Below are 17,592 nucleotides of genomic sequence, written 5' to 3' on the forward strand. Positions count from 1 at the left end.
AGAGACACTGGAGAAAAGAAATAGCGAAGAAACAACAGCAGAGGACGGAAAGCTGGTGATACGAGACCTCAAAGAGGCGTAAGAGGTTGGAATGATCCGTTCACGCCATATCTTAGGAATCGTGATCTCGGTTATTGACAAATAATGAGGAAACAGTGTCTGGATTACAACTGCTATCGGCATTGAAACTTCGACGGTTCAGAGGGTATAATCTGTCCTTACACTCATTACAAAATACAGTCCAGTATTTACAAGATGTTGGCAGTATGAGAGCACTTCCATCCTCGCTGGCCTGGATGTAACCAGTGCTTCGGTTGGGAAGAGTTTCATGAAGTTGTTTGTATCCTCTCATGAGTCAATCCGCTTCACAACATTTCTAACTTTAGAGGATATAATGCAGGCCCCATCAGAAAATTTATAAAGGAGAGAAAGACACTGTGAAAATAAATGTGACTGACGATGAATCCTGGCGGTCGTACCGTGGTAATCTTTTATAGGAAAATAAGAATTCGGACTAAGAGATGTATACATATGAACTTCAAGATTAGCCAACATCTCCCTTGAAGCTTTTTATTAAAAAAAAAAAAAAAAAACCGAGATGCGAGTAGGACTCGCTCCTAGAGTGTTCCACGCAAACTTAATTATCTATACAGACAGTTCATCAATTCCGGGAATCAATTATCTCGACGATTTTTGCCTGTTATCGATATTAATACTTAAAAGATGTCGGTCCCAACGTTTCCGAGACGATCACTTAGAAGAATAACGTTTCCACAGCACCGAAGTACAATAGACCTCACAAGGGAACATCCCCATCGCACCCCCCTCAGATTTAGTTATAAGTTGGCACAGTGGATAGGCCTTGAAAAACTGAACACAGATCAATCGAGAAAACAGGAAGAAGTTGTGTGGAACTATGAAAAAATAAGCAAAATATACAAACTGGGTCGTCCATGCGCAAGATAGGCAACATTAAGGGCAATGTCAGGCGAGGAGTGCCGTGGTCCCGTGGTTAGCGTGAACAGCTGCGGAACGAGAGGTCCTTGGTTCAAATCTGCCCTCGACTGAAAATTTTGCTTTCTTTATTTTCGCAAAGTTATGATCTGTCCGTTCGTTCATTGACGTCTCTGTTCACTGTAATAAGTTTAGTGTCTGTGTTTTGCGACCGCACCGCAAAACCGTGTGATTAGTTGACGAAAGGACGTGCCTCTCCAATGGGAACCGAAAAAATTTGATCGCAAGGTCATAGGTCAACCGATTCCTCACGTCTGATATATTCTATACGACACTGGTGACGGCATGTGCGTCACATGACAAGAATATGTTGTCGACCCACCTAACTAGTACACATGGCGAATGGGTGAAAAGATTCTTCTACCTTGCCCGATTTAGGTTTTCTTGTGGATGTTATAATCACTCCAAAGAAAGTGATGAAAACATAAGAGTTTTTCACATAAACTGAAAATAAAAAGTTAAAATTTTCTGTCGAGATCAGATTTGAACCAAAGACCTCTCGCTCGGCAGCTGTTCACGCTAACCACGGGACCATGGCGCTCTCAACTCATATTGCTCTTAATGTTGCCTATCTTACCCATGGACGACCCAGTTTGTATATTTTGCTTATTTTTTCATAGTTCCACACAACTTCTTCCTGTTTTCTCGATTGATCTGTGTTCAGTTTTTCAAGGCCTATCCACTGCGCCAACTTATAACTAAATCTGAGGGGGGTGCGACGGGGATGTTCCCTTGTCAGTATTTAACATAAATCTCAGCGTGAAATGTCTACCCGTTCGTGAGATACATGGGTCTTAACAGACGAATAGACAGACTTGCCGTCGGATAACCAAGGACACAAATTTGTTTTTTCGTGTGGTAAAGTTACAGACTGACAGTTTCGGATTTTTCACTTTACTTGTATTGTGAAACGTCTCTTCTTGCCAAAACTTCATGATTCTAGACCGGGAAGCACGCTATAGATTTTGATTAATGACATTTGTATCAGTATATGTGGCATAAATGGCCGATACGTGATTGCATTGTCCTATAAGCAGACAACAAGGAACCATAGACGTCAGTATGTGACATAAATCTTAAATTGACAGATCTAATCGTTTCTGAGATAAAGGGGTCTTAACAGATTAACGGGCAGACAGGCCGATAAAAAATATAAAAGTAGTATGATATTATTACAGATTAACAATTTTCGGAATTTTGTTTTGGCTGTACTGCGAAACCTGTTTCTTGGCAAATTTCATGGTTCCAGACCAACAGGAAATACCTTGTAAGTTTTTATGAGTGCGTTTGCGAGCGTCAGAATACACATCTCAACGCCGGCCGGGGTGGCCGTGCGGTTCTAAGCGCTTCAGTGTGGAACCGCGTGACCGCCACGGTCGCAGGTTCCAATCTTGCCTCGGGCATGGACGTGTGTGATGTCCTTAGGTTTGTTAGGTTTAACTAGTTCTAAGTTCTAGGGTACTAATGACCTCAGACGTTGTCCCATAGTGCTCAGAGCCATTTGAACCATTTTTGAACACATCTCAACAAAAGTGTGGATTATCACACAGCTTACTACAATGACTGCTTATAGTATACCAATTTAAGTTTGCATAATCCCTTATGAACAAAATAAACATAATTCCCTCTGAAAACAATAACTATTTTTGTTAGTTACAAAATACCATTGTGAAATAAAGTAGGCTCTCTCCTAATTGCACATCTTGAGAATAAAACTAATGAAAATCTTTATCTCATAATGGTGATGATGATGGTGGCGGTGGTGGTGGTGGTTGTGCTGGTGGTGGTGATCTGATGATGATGGTGATCTGATGATGAGATGATGATGATGATGATGATGATGATGATGATGATGATGATCAGGTGATGATTATCAGTCTTCAGTAGTGAATACGTACTTTCCACACATGGACGAGTTCTTCCACGCTGCAACGCATGCTCTGGATGAGACCATGAAGTTTATCATAGGTTCAATCACTGCTTCAGTGAGGTCCTTGAAGATCGCTGTGCAAAGCCCGCCTTCAACATGCTCAATTGCCTTCATGTCTGGGAACAGTGCTGGCCAGTGCATTCGGTTGATGTCGCATCTTTGAAGATACCGATACGCTTTTAGAGTATGGGTCGATCTTGCACTGTCATCGACTAGAACGGAGTTATCACAGACTTCACGTAGCGCCTCACAATCGTTTGTAGGACCTCTTGGATGCATCGAGGTCCAGTAAATTTGCAGTAGATGTGAATTAGGATTCACCAACCAGAATATTACAATTCTACTTGCAAGCAGATGGATTTCCTGAACGTATCGTCATTCCTGGTGTAGTTTAGCTCTCCTCCAAACCCTAACACGTCAAGTATTAGGTCGCAATCAGTCCTGGCCATGTAAGCATTTTGAAGTTACTCCATTCTGTGATGCTCCAATGTAGATGTGCAAGAGAGCAGGTCCTTCGATGGCACCGGTTCCGTTGGTACAGTGTACAGCTTCACATTGGTCTTCTGGAATGAAGACCAGGCTGATGCAATCTTCTGCGCAGTTTTTGGTCTGAGATACAAATACCTGTTGCACCTGCCACGTTAGCCGAGCGCGCTAACGCGCTGCTTCCTGGACTCGGGTAGGCACGCCGGCCCCGAATCGAATCCGCCCGGCGGATTAACGACGAGGGGTGGTGTGCCAGCCAGCCTGGAGGTGGTTTTTAGGCGGTTTTCCACATCTCCCTAGGTGAATACCGGGCTGATCCCCACGTCCCGCCTCAGTTATACGGCTCGCAGACATCTCAACACTTTCGCACTATTCCATGGATTACACTAGTCGCAGACAGTTGGGGTACACTAATTCCTTCCAGGGGGTACGGGGTAGCGGCAGGAAGGCCACCCCTTCAACAAACATTGCCACATCCGATTAACCATTCTGACCCTGCGTAATCACGGGAAAAACGGCACAAGCAAAGGAAAGGAAGAAAGAAATACGAATATCTGTTGCCTGGGAGAAGTCATTTCCAACATTTCTGGCAGTTGATGTTGGGCGACTGTGAGCCGACATTTGGAGGAAGCTATCCTGCATTGGTGTTGATGTACGAGGATGACCACTGCGAGGTCTATCGTTTCTCCATACCTTAGACCACACCACTGAGTGACAGGCCGGCCTCTGTGACCGAGCGGTTCTAGGCTCTTCAATCCGGAACCGCGCTGCTGCTTTGGTGGCAGGTTCGAATCCTGCCTCGGGCATGGATGTGTGTGATGTCCTTAGGTTAGTTAGGTTTAAGTAGTTCGAAGTCTAGGGGACTGATGACCCCTGATGTTAAGTCCCACAGTGCTCAGAGCCATTTGAACCACTTTGAGTGACAAGTAACCGATCGGCAACGTCTTGCCTTGTATGACCTGCTGAAAGTAAATGTACTATTCTCTCAAAGTGTTGTGGGCCTCTACGTGGCGTGTTACTGCAGTGCTGAACACAAACTGAATTAAAGCTGTTGTTGATAATGGACTGCTCCTATGGCAGCGGTATGTTTACATGAGTGGGAAACTTCCAGAGAGTGTGCCAGCAGTAAACAGCATCCAGTATATGGGCTCCAACTGGGTAAAGTGTGAAGTGCCTAAGTCAATGAGACCTCAAACACCGTACTACATTTTACAATATTATTTCAAACTTGGCCGCTACTATATCTAGACTGAGTCTCTGCATTTTCCTCTTCAGATTTTCTTACTTCCCTACCATGTCCAAGCTTCTGACATTCAAGGCCACGACTCGTTGGCTATTGTATCTCTTTCGTTGGCTATTCAGTCTCTTTCTCGTGATCATCTCCCCCTTCTCAGCACTCGGTAGCTGTGTGGTCAGCGCGACAGAATGTCAATCCTAAGGGCCCGGGTTCGATTCCCTGCTGGGTCGGAGATTTTCTCCTCTCAGGGACTGAGTGTTGTGTTGTCCTAATCATCATCGTTTCATCCCCATTGACGCGCAAGTCGCCGAAGAGGCGTCAAATCGAAAGACTTGCACCCGGTCTACCCGACGGGAGGCCCTAGTCACACGACATTGACATTTATCTCCCCCTTGGTAGTCCTATCCCAGAGATCCGAATGGGGACTATTCTGGACTCTTTCACTAATGGAGACATCGTCAGGAGATTTTCTTTCAATTACTGGCCACATCTCTCGGGACACACGTCGTGTCTCTTTAATGCAGTACTTTCCATCGTCTTCTGCTTTCACATGCCGTTGACCATTGCTGATTCATCCGCCTGTAGGGGCAGTTTCTTACACCGATAATATTGCCCTGAACCTCTCTGTCCACTATTCCGCCCTCTTCGACAAGGCCTTTGCCAAAATGAGGGTGACTCCTTAAGCCGGAATTCTTCGACCGCCAATGTTGATTATTGATCAAAATTTAAGTGGTGGCGGGTTTCCAACCCAGGACCGAGAATCTTTTGATTAAGAATCAAAGACGCTACACCTTTCCTTTTTTTCCTTTTTTTTTGTATTTGGTCGTGGCGGATGTCACATGACATCCGTTGAAGTTCTCTGTTCATCCCCTCACTCAGTTTTTTTATTACATAGAACAGCCAGTTCTTGACCGAACACGCTGGGCTACTGTGCCAGCATCCCTAGACCACGAGTGATGAAGATGTTGGCAAAGGAGAGGAATTCGTGGCGTACTGCATAAAACCAGTCAGAAGACTGATGACCCAAAAAAAAGTCGAATCTTTTGCTGAGCAGTGTATGTGACATATATTTTGTTTACACTTACACGCTTCACTTTTTAACATCGCCAAGCGACCGTAGACCTAAATTTCAACTCGAAACGTCTGTCCGTTACTGAGAAAAAGGTTTTTGAACAGTCGGACGAAGAGAGAGAGAGAGAGAGAGAGAGAGAGAGAGAGAGAGAGAGAGAGAAGACTATGATGATGTACAGGGTATTACAAAAAGGTACGGCCAAACTTTCAGGAAACATTCCCCACACACAAAGAAAGAAAATTTGTTCTGTGGACAGGTGTCCGGAAACGCTTACTTTCCATGTTAGAGCTCCTCAAATCACATTAATCATGGAATGGAAACACACAGTATGAAACGTCCCCTTTTTCAAGAGTTATACATGACTGTGCTTATACTGACACACAATATTTTTAGCGCAACGCAATCTGACTTTCAAAAAATCCCTACAAAAGAACGGCCCTGACAAACATTAACCTATACCTTTCACAAATCACTTACCTCACAAAAATCTTCGTTACTGGAACTACTGCAATACAGCGAGCGCCACTACTGCCAGCTAAATAAAAGATTCAAACTACGGAAGGCACTAACTACTGATAGGCATAGTTAGCAAATGAAAGATTTTAACAGAGAACAAACAATGTATTTACCTTAAAAGTCATAATATATATAGCAGTTCATGACAGTCTTACAAATTTCAAAACTGCGCCATCTCTCTCCCCACATCCACCACTGCTGGCGGCTCACCTCCAACTGCACAACGCTACGCGCTGTTAACATCCAGCTGCCGCTGCGCAACACTACAATGGCAGACAACAATGCAAACTAGCCACAGACTGCACACAGCACAGCCAGTGATTTTCATACAGAGCACTACGTAACGTTGCCAATAAGAAAACATAAACAGCCTACTTACAACAGCAACAGAACGTACCAGCGTGACTTCAAACACTTTGTTATAGGAAATGCTGAAAATGTCCTCCGTTAGCGAGGATACATGCATCCACCCTCCGTCACATGAAATCCCTGATGCGCTGATGCAGCTCTGGAGAATGGCGTATTGTATCACAGCCGTCCACAATACGAGCACGAAGAGTCTCTAGATTTGGTACCGGGGTTGCGTAGACAAGAGCTTTCAAATGCCCCCGTAAATGAAAGTCAAGAGGGTTGAGGTCAGGAGTGCGTGGAGGCCATGGAATTAGACCGCCTCTACCAATCCATTGGTCACCGAATCTGTTGTTGAGAAGCGTACGAACACTTCGACTGAAATGTGCAGGAGCTCCATCGTGCATGAACCACATGTTGTGTCGTACTTGTAAAGGCACATGTTCTAGCAGCACGGGTAGAGTATCCTGTATGAAATCATGGCGGTGAATCGAGGAAGTACAGTACATACTGACGAAACTAAAATGAGCTCTAACATGGAAATTAAGCGTTTCCGGATACATGTCCACATAACGTCTTTTCTTTATTTGTGTGTGAGGAATGTTTCCTGAAAGTTTGGCCGTACCTTTTTGTAACACCCTTTATAAATAGTAAATTCGGCAACTGGGTGAAATCTGGGATGGGGGTAGAGAGCAGTTTGTAGCGAATGCCATTTCAACAGCGTATCTGTCACTGATCGTCAGATGAGACGCTTCGGTGTGGCCACCACACACGGCGGGAGTTTCGCCTCTGCGCGTAGCGGAAATGTGTTCGGCGAGTTTTGGCGCCGGGTGCGATGACGTAGACGACGCAGCACGAGGAAAAGCGCTGCCCCGCGGAAGAAAGCCCCGCCGGTGCGGCGCCAGGCTCGGCCGACGGCGCTCCTCCGGCGCGCGGCTACCGCGACTGCAGACGGCGCTATTTCGGTCGGCTGGCCCGCCGCAGCGGTGAAAGCGCCCGGCCGTGGCTCTGCCGCCTTGTCCACAAGCCGAGTCGGCCGGCGCACGGGACCGAGTGGCCTTCGGGTCGGCACGCCGACTGCGCCGGCCGCCCGTGAGGTCGTCGCTCCCGTAACAGCACGGCCAGCCGGCTTTAAAACCTGGATCCGTAGTGTCGCTCAACTCTCGTCCACCAGGTACACGCAACTCAGTGGCGCAAATAGATATTGTTACACCACGAACGCCGCCGAGTTTCTCTAATGAGCTCATAGCCCAATTCCGATAAGTCTTATCCACATCTGCATTCTATGAAGTTCGTACCAGAGAAACGTCCCATTCTACCAGTTATTGGGATTTCCTCCCGTTCCATTCACGGGAATACTGACTGCCTCTGTGCGTGTAGCAATTGTTAATTGTTCTTATATCTTTCAATGGACCACCCTATATATTTTTTTTTAAATTATGAATTTGGCCAGCTATGGACCGCATACAACTTAAGAATTATGGTGTTTCTTTTTCTTCCGTTCTTCCCAGTACTTCTTCATTTTCTCGCCAACTGCTCGTCTCTGCTCATCTGTCCACACTCTCTTGGGTTGAGGTTTTGGCGCATCTTCTTCATAGTTTGCGTTTTCTATAAGTAGCCTAAAGATATTCCTGTCACGTATTATTTCTTCTGTAGCACCTATTTTGTTGGCGTCTTTCTTTACTGCTTCTATCCATCCTACGGTGTTTTTCAGCTTACTAACGTAATTAAAAATTTTCTTTGTAATTCGTGTTTCTTCCATTCTTTTTAAATGTCCATAAAATTTTAGCCGTCTCTTCCTCATTGTATCTTCCATCACTATTCATGGCGGTGCAACTAGGCCTTTGGATTCTGGAGAGCCTAGAACATCATGTAAGGAAGAGTCGGAGCTTCCGAGTACTTCTTCAAAGATAACACCCTATATATAAATATATATATATATATATATGTAGTGGTCCATTGACAGAGACCAGGCCAAATTTCTCACGAAATAAGCGTCAAACGAAAAAAGTACAAAGAACGAAACTTGTCTAGTTTGAAGGGGGAAACCAGATGGCGCTATGGTTGACCCGCTAGATGGCGCTGCCATAGGTCAAACGGATATCAACTGAGTTTTTTTAAAAATAGGAAACCCCATTTTATTACATATTCGTGTAGTACGTACAGATGGCGCTCTAATAGTCACAAACGTATAAATACGTGGTATCACGTAACATTCCGGCAGTGCGGACGGTATTTGCTTCGTGATACATTACCCGTGTTAAAATGGACAGTTTACCAATTCCGGAAAAGGTCGATATCGTGTTGATATATGGCTATTGTGATCAAAATGCCCAACGGGCGTGTGCTATGTATGCTGCTCGGTATTCTGGACGGCATCATCCAAGTGTCCGGTCCGTTCGCCGGATTGTTACATTATTTAAGGAAACAGGAAGTGTTCAGCCACATGTGAAACGTCAACCACGACCTGCAACAAATGATTATGCCCAAGTAGGTGTTTTAGCTGCTGTCGCGCTTAATCCGCACATCAGTAGCAGACAAATTGCGTGATAATCGGGAATCTCAAAAAACGTCGGTGTTGAGAATGCTACATCAACATCGATTGCACCCGTATCATATTTCTGTGCACCAGGAATTGCATGCCGACGACTTTGAACGTCCTGTACAGTTCTGCCACTGGCCACAAGAGAAATTACGGGACTCTTACAGATTTTTTGCACGCGTTCTATTTAGCGACGAAGCGTCATTGAGCAACAGCGGTAACGTAAACCGGCATAATATGCACAAATGGGCAACGTAAAATCCACGATGGCTGCGACAAGTGGAACATCAGCGACCTTGGCGGATTAATGTACTGTGCGGAATTATGGGAGGAAGGATAATTGGCCCCCATTTTATGGATAGCAATCTAAATGGTGCAATGTCAGCTGATTTCCTACGTAATGTTCTACCGATGTTACTACAAGATGTTTCACTGCATGACAGAATGGCGATGTACTTCCAACAGGATGGATGTCCGGCACATAGCTCGCGTACGGTTGAAGCGGTATTGAATAGCATATTTCATGACAGGTGTATTGGTCGTCGAAGCACCATACAATGGCCGCTCGTTCACCGAATCTGACGTCCCCGGATTTCTTTCTGTGGGGAAAGTTGAAGGATATTTACTATCGTGATCCACCGATAACGCCTGACAACATATAAGTCAACGGGGACAGTTGAAAATGTGTGCCCCAACTGTAACTCGAACTCGGGATTCCTGCTTACATGGCAGACGCTCTATCCATCTAAGCCACCGAGGACACAGAGGATAGTGCGACTGCAGGGACTTATCTCTGGCACGCCTCCCGTGAGACCCACATTCGCTACTTATTGTCCCGCACTATATTCATAGTGCCCCTGCCCATTATACTCATTACTCGCATTCTCGTAAGAGTTCAGGTGAGCATTATATATATATATATATATATATATATATATATAATGGACAGTGAGCATATATAACGCTCACCGGCCATTTGACCATCTTCTTCTGTGCGGATGGACAAACAGTGCCCGAAGTCTGAATGTTTAAAGCAACTTGCCAATCTTTGCACCACTTTGAAATCTTATCAAAATCTGACAGAAGGACATTGCAGCTTCTTTCAAACAGTACTTCTCTACAGATTTCATCATCTGCAAAAAGTCTGCGGTTACCATTAATAATGTCTACAACGGCAATAACATGACATGAACAGAAAAGGTGCCAACATATATCGTTCGCGCAGAGCCAAAGTTACTTCTGCGTCTCACGATGACTCTGTATCCAAGGTAACATGTTGTGTCCTCCCTACCAAAAAGTCCACAATTCAGTCCCAAACTCCCGTTGATACATAATATGATAGTACTTTTCAAAATAAGCGTAGGCGTGGTACTAAGTCAAATGCTTTTCAGAAATCAAGAAATACAGCATCTACCTGGTTGCCTTGATCCAGCCAAAATCCAGGAAGCGACTCTCCTTGCAGCCAAAGCAGCATGTTTCCCACCTTCTCTCTTTGACAAAAGCATGGCCAGCATAGAGCTTCATTACATTCCCAGACTATAGTCTCGCTAAATGAGCCTTCTGAGATGGGTGTTACGATTAATCAAGGAAAACCCCCAGTTGGGAAACGCGGCCAAAATTTGTTGGTTACAGTCGAGTTGCAATTTTAAATTTTTTTATTGATTACTTCAACCATTAAAAGTAATTTCTTTACCACTTGACCAGGAACAGATCCAAAAAGGCTAGCAGGCATGAGTGCCTTTTCAAAACAATTTACAGTTAACGGCCAAGCCATTTTACTTAAAACCGGCTTTGATAAAATATTTGATAAGAAATCAAAATTTTCCAAGTAATGAAATTAAAAATTGTACTTTACCGTTAATAGCCAAGCCATTTTACTTAAAACAGACTTTGATAAAGCATTTAACAACAAAATTAAAACTTTCCAAGTAATGAAACAAAACACCAATTTGCATACAATTTCTCTACCGAACATGTAGGGAGCCACTTTTTTTAAACTTTTGTCACAACAAGATATTAAATTACAAGGGCTCGCTCACAGGGAGGCAGAAGTAGCATTTTCAAAGGATGCCAAGTAGATTAAAACAATCAAAGTAAAGATAGTCATTCACCTTTTACAATAACTAACAATTTTAAGGCCACGTAATTTAAAAAGAAAAACACCAATGAAAGGCAAACTTAACCTTTTTTAAACAGTGGCCAGAAACAATCAGAGTAAAATATAACCATTTAACATTTTACAATAACTAACAACTTTAATACCATGTCCTACCACCAAAATGTCCTGGGATAGAAATAATTAACCGACCGGGTGTAAGGGCGGCCACAATTGTCTCCCGAAGGATGCTCAGGCTAGAAGCGGACTAACAGACCCACAACGCCTCACATTCAGCAATCACATCGACCTCACGCGAAGCCAGGGGAGGAGGAGGAATCAAAGCAGGAACCATAATCCCTGCCGAAAAATACACTTTCTCCCAGGGAGTACTAATAAGAAGCCAAAAGATTACGGTCTATAAATACATCGGTGACAGGAAATCCGAACGCAGGAGGCTACAAGGCAGAAAAAAAGTAATCTAAAACAATAATCCCTTGAAAGGTCGCTGTTGGATTCCTTTCATGCTAATTTATTAAATCTGTTGTCATTTACGGCGTAAATTCCTCTTCTAAATTTACTGTGGTGTTTCTGACTATCTGGGAGGAGACTGAGCAGTGGAACGTGTTACTTTTAGACATAAACAAGAACGATCCGTCACACTACTACACTTTAAAACACAGTTTATATGTAATTCATGTCACACAGTCTCATACGGAACCTACATCCGCTTTCTTTTATATACTGTATATGATAAGATACTGTCATCCCCCTTCCCTTCTGTGTGAGAGGATGAATGAGCAAATGTATTTCCAGTTGCATGCTTGAGGGTAGCAGACAAGCTCTAAAATATCTAATGTTATCTTAAATTGCAACGCAGTGTAATTCGAGTGTGAAGTTCAGAATATCTTCCAGTAGTTGCTTTGTCACTACTTTGTGAGTAAAGTGGAACCACGTGTTGATCAGTAACTCTAAGATCATCAATCTAAAATGCGAATGTGCGTGAGATTATAACGTCCCGTCTTGACAATATTTTTCAGTATAGCAACTTTTCTTTATGTTCAACCCACGTGGGGTGTACTTTGTGAGACCAGTACCACGTGCTTATACAATTGTTTGACCCATCAGATTAATAGTAAGACGATGGTAACAAGTTCGAGGTTTTTCTTTTCTAAATTGCTTTTCGATCTAATTTATTTTAATTATCAAAATTATTGTGGACTTACACTCTTTGTGTAAACCAAGTTGACCACGTGAAGCATGTGGTGTAATCATCAAAGTAACCCTCAGCTATTCTTTTCGGGAAGATTTCACAGAGAGTTAGTATGAATTTAGTGTACCTGTGTGGTAATTACATGACGGACAGGATTGCGCTACGAACGTAAGTTCTTTGGGTGAAAATGAATCGGTTGGTTGTGGTTAATTTCCTCTTGCATATGTTTCAACGTTCTTCGTGTGTTATTTTATGAATGCAGTGTTGTATGCAGTCTCCCAATCTTGGCTCCATATTTGATATGTTCCGTAAGATTACAATCTCACATTTTCTCAATCCTAAATAAGGCAGCAGTTTAGTTATGGATCAAGTTTAATATGCTGAAATTTCAATGATCAATGTTAAAATAAATTTCCAAATATAAACTGATTTATTTCTTCTTATTTAAATTCTCTTTTTATATACACTCCTGGAAATTGAAATAAGAACACCGTGAATTCATTGTCCCAGGAAGGGGAAACTTTATTGACACATTCCTGGGGTCAGATACATCACATGATCACACTGACAGAACCACAGGCACATAGACACAGGCAACAGAGCATGCACAATGTCGGCACTAGTACAGTGTATATCCACCTTTCGCAGCAATGCAGGCTGCTATTCTCCCATGGAGACGATCGTAGAGATGCTGGATGTAGTCCTGTGGAACGGCTTGCCATGCCATTTCCACCTGGCGCCTCAGTTGGACCAGCGTTCGTGCTGGACGTGCAGACCGCGTGAGACGACGCTTCATCCAGTCCCAAACATGCTCAATGGGGGACAGATCCGGAGATCTTGCTGGCCAGGGTAGTTGACTTACACCTTCTAGAGCACGTTGGGTGGCACGGGATACATGCGGACGTGCATTGTCCTGTTGGAACAGCAAGTTCCCTTGCCGGTCTAGGAATGGTAGAACGATGGGTTTGATGACGGTTTGGATGTACCGTGCACTATTCAGTGTCCCCTCGACGATCACCAGTGGTGTACGGCCAGTGTAGGAGATCGCTCCCCACACCATGATGCCGGGTGTTGGCCCTGTGTGCCTCGGTCGTATGCAGTCCTGATTGTGGCGCTCACCTGCACGGCGCCAAACACGCATACGACCATCATTGGCACCAAGGCAGAAGCGACTCTCATCGCTGAAGACGACACGTCTCCATTCGTCCCTCCATTCACGCCTGTCGCGACATCACTGGAGGCGGGCTGCACGATGTTGGGGCGTGAGCGGAAGACGACCTAACGGTGTGCGGGACCGTAGCCCAGCTTCATGGAGACGGTTGCGAATGGTCCTCGCCGATACCCCAGGAGCAACAGTGTCCCTAATTTGCTGGGAAGTGGCGGTGCGGTCCCCTACGGCACTGCGTAGGATCCTACGGTCTTGGCGTGCATCCGTGCGTCGCTGCGGTCCGGTCCCAGGTCGACGGGCACGTGCACCTTCCGCCGACCACTGGCGACAACATCGATGTACTGTGGAGACCTCACGCCCCACGTGTTGAGCAATTCGGCGGTACGTCCACCCGGCCTCCCGCATGCCCACTATACGCCCTCGCTCAAAGTCCGTCAACTGCACATACGGTTCACGTCCACGCAGTCGCGGCATGCTGCCAGTGTTAAAGACTGCGATGGAGCTCCGTATGCCACGGCAAACTGGCTGACACTGACGGCGGCGGTGCACAAATGCTGTGCAGCTAGCGCCATTCGACGGCCAACACCGCGGTTCCTGGTGTGTCCGCTGTGCCGTGCGTGTGATCATTGCTTGTACAGCCCTCTCGCAGTGTCCAGAGCAAGTATGGTGGGTCTGACACACTGGTGTCAATGTGTTCTTTTTTCCATTTCCAGGAGTGTATATATCACCGGTTGTCGTATGACGTTAGTCTGGTTGGGAATTTGGTAAGCTAGAGTGGATACCTGGTGGAACAGTTGCTCAGTAATGCAAGGTTAACTTCCCCAGACAGCTCACAGCTTTTAACCCACTTTTATGCTCTTGAATATCAGCACCGCTTTCAGATCAAAGTAATGCAACAACATTACACCCTGCCCAAAAGTACACTTCCTACCGGGCAGTACTAATAAGAAGCGGAAAGATCACTGTCTATAAATACACCGGCGACAGGGACAGGAAACCCGGACGCAGGAGGCCACAAGGCAGAAAAGACGCTGGTTGCACAAACCCAAATTCTTCAATTAACACCTAAACCTTTAACATACTTAACTTGCAGTTTGTCAGAGAAACAGCAGGTGAACTCCGATGCAGAGTTTCCTCACACCCGACCGTGTCCACGTCGCCAGCCTACCCAACTGAGCACAGTCACGCAGCCACGCGCTCTGTCACCGGAGCCCTAGTCTTCTCTGCACCCACGGCGGCGGAATACCACTCCTCAGGTTAGGCGAGTTACTAGCCCATCATTCCCGCCTCCAGACGGACAATTTAGAGACATCGGTTGCCGCTCCCACCAGGTAGTGACTCGGAACCACAGCCGTGGCCCCCGGGTGTTCACAGCAACAGCTTACAGCCTTGTGCCGTCAACTCGACCCACATAGAGAGCCTGTATAGGGAGAGAGTGGCCAACCGTATGATACGGCGGCCATTTTTCTGCCAAACTGCGGGCGGGAGTGGAGTACACACTCACCGAATCAAAACCACAAGACAATATGGCGAAATCATTCGTTAAATGCCTTTCTTTACAGCTATAATATACTCATAGTAGGCTACTACGTACTGCAAAGGAAAAATTTGATACAGTGGCTGTAAAAATTATTCGTTACTTGCATTTATCTCCTTTAAAGTTCGTTTACTAGACATATTGCAATGAAAGTAACGTAAATAAAAAAATAAAGTGTATAGCATTTGTTTTGTATCGGAAGTGCATAAGGCTAAAGATTTGAAGTACCTGTATTACGTCAGATGAATGAAAGTCGTAAGCAGTTGTTTACTTGTGACATGCAAAAAGTGTGAGACGTATTAGTAATTCTAGTCACGTCTTCAAATTTTTTGCAAGTCACAAGTAAACAACTGCTTACGACTTTCTTTCATATATCTATATTTCTAGTCACGTCTTCAAATTTTTTGCATGTCACAAGTAAACAACTGCTTACGACTTTCTTCCATATATCTATATATACTGAATACCTCTCGTAGATAACAAACGAAAAAGATTACAAAAATCAGGTAATGTTAAAAGTAGGCTACTGTAATAACGACGAAATATAACAAGAAAACTGCCGTATTCCTTCTACCCCACAGTAAGTAGGCCTATTACAAACTGTCTTCAAGAGTACCTACAATTATTTACCACGAATAATGTTTCAGCAACCACGACAACAGCGGAAAACGTGCCTACAACTTGCCTGCGTCAACAGTCAGGCAGTAATACTGAAACTAAAATAATGCCTAGTGTTCTGATTTGGAACGAAATAAAGTTTGACGCTATAAAGTCGAATGAGCATGGCACAACAATTACGGGAACTTTCCGTTTCCAGCAAGGACTGTCTTATATTGGCTTCAGAAAAGCTTGTGATGCTACCAGTATGCACGAACTGTGAAAGAAATAAGAGCTTAAAATGCAGTAAATTGTAAAAGGCCTACCTGTTTTGCGTGACTAAAAATATTTAAAAAAACTGACATCTTAAAATCAGAGTTTTCTGAGCAAAGTGAAGACCGAAACATTTTTATAAGCGTAACTAAATAAAGATTTCGGATAATATATACCATTAAGGAAGCTGTACCTGGACTTTATTATAAGAGTCACACATTCCTTCCTGACTGGGCATTTCAGACTGCAACAAGAAGTTACAAATTTCGCCAAATTGAAAACGCTAATTACGTACTGAAAACGATATATAACTAAATCGAACATGCATGCACAACGCATGACAAGTCTCTCAATAATTCAAATACCTTTTAATCGTTTCCAAAAGTCCTCTGAACTTCAATTCAACTCAAAAGCACGGCGAACATAGGAAGCGCGAGAGACGTTTGGCAGAAAAATGGCGCCAAAGCTAGTAACCAATAACGGGCAACTTCATCTACGGCCACTCTCTCTGTGTACAGTCTCTCTAGTCCCACACCTCTCGCACTGCCAGGATAGACCAACTCTCCACCGCCACGCCACGCCGCGGTCTCATTCCTGATTCTCTAATTCCCGATTTTAAAAACCGACCGACCGACTCGCCACCGCTAGGCAACCAACCGGCCATCCCCCAAAAGATCTTATTCCCCTAGACAAGGCGAACAGGAAGCAACGACTGGAAGATCGATAAGACCAGACATGCCGCCAGAGGGGAATCTCAACAGAATCGTACGCAGCGTAACGATAAATATGAAAGAATCAATTAACGAAGCAGTGGAAGAACAATCTTAACAGCGCGATATATGTTGAGAGCCGACACACAGCTCACCTTCACCATATGCCTTTGGGAAACTTACTAGTCTACATCTACATCTACATCCACATCTACATGATTACTCTGCAATTCACATTTAAGTGCTTGGCAGAGGGTTCATCGAACCACAATCATACTATCTCTCTACCATTCCACTCCAGAACAGCGCGCGGGAAAAACGAACACCTAAACCTTTCTGCTAGAGCTCTGATTTCTCTTATTTTATTTTGATGATCATTCCTACCTCTGTAGGTTGGGCTCAACAAAATATTTTTGCATTCGGAAGAGAAAGTTGGTGACTGAAATTTCGTAAATAGATCTCGCTGCGACGAAAAACGTCTTTGCTTTAATGACTTCCATCCCAACTCGCGTATAATATCTGCCACACTCTCTCCCCTATTACGTGATAATACAAAACGAGCTGCCCTTTTTTGCAGCCTTTCGATGTCCTCCGTCAATCCCACCTGGTAAGGATCCCACACCGCGCAGAAATATCCTAACAGAGGACGAACGAGTATAGTGCAAGCTGTCTCTTTAGTGGACTTGTTGCATCTTCTAAGTGTCCTGCCAATGAAACTCAACCTTTGGCTCGCCTTCCCCACAATATTATCTATGTGGTCTTTCCAACTGAAGTTGTTCGTAATTTTAACACCCAGGTACTTGGTTGAATTGACAGCCTTGAGGATTGTACTATTTATCGAGTAATCGAATTCC

The 17,592-nt window shown here is 44.4% G+C and overlaps 1 protein-coding gene across 1 annotated transcript in view; it reads left to right on the forward strand.

Annotated features, from left to right (window-relative positions):
* The window catches only part of LOC126427938 (insulin-like growth factor-binding protein complex acid labile subunit), a 225,304-nt gene that overhangs the window by 128,613 nt on the left and 79,099 nt on the right, over positions 1-17,592 (forward strand). The window contains exon 3 of the mRNA XM_050089830.1: positions 7,448-7,695. Within this exon, the coding sequence (XP_049945787.1) occupies positions 7,448-7,695 (248 nt within the window). The remainder of the gene's footprint in view (positions 1-7,447; positions 7,696-17,592) is intronic.

Source organism: Schistocerca serialis, chromosome 12 (assembly GCF_023864345.2).
Source record: "Schistocerca serialis cubense isolate TAMUIC-IGC-003099 chromosome 12, iqSchSeri2.2, whole genome shotgun sequence".
In the NCBI taxonomy this organism is placed as follows: domain Eukaryota; kingdom Metazoa; phylum Arthropoda; class Insecta; order Orthoptera; family Acrididae; genus Schistocerca; species Schistocerca serialis.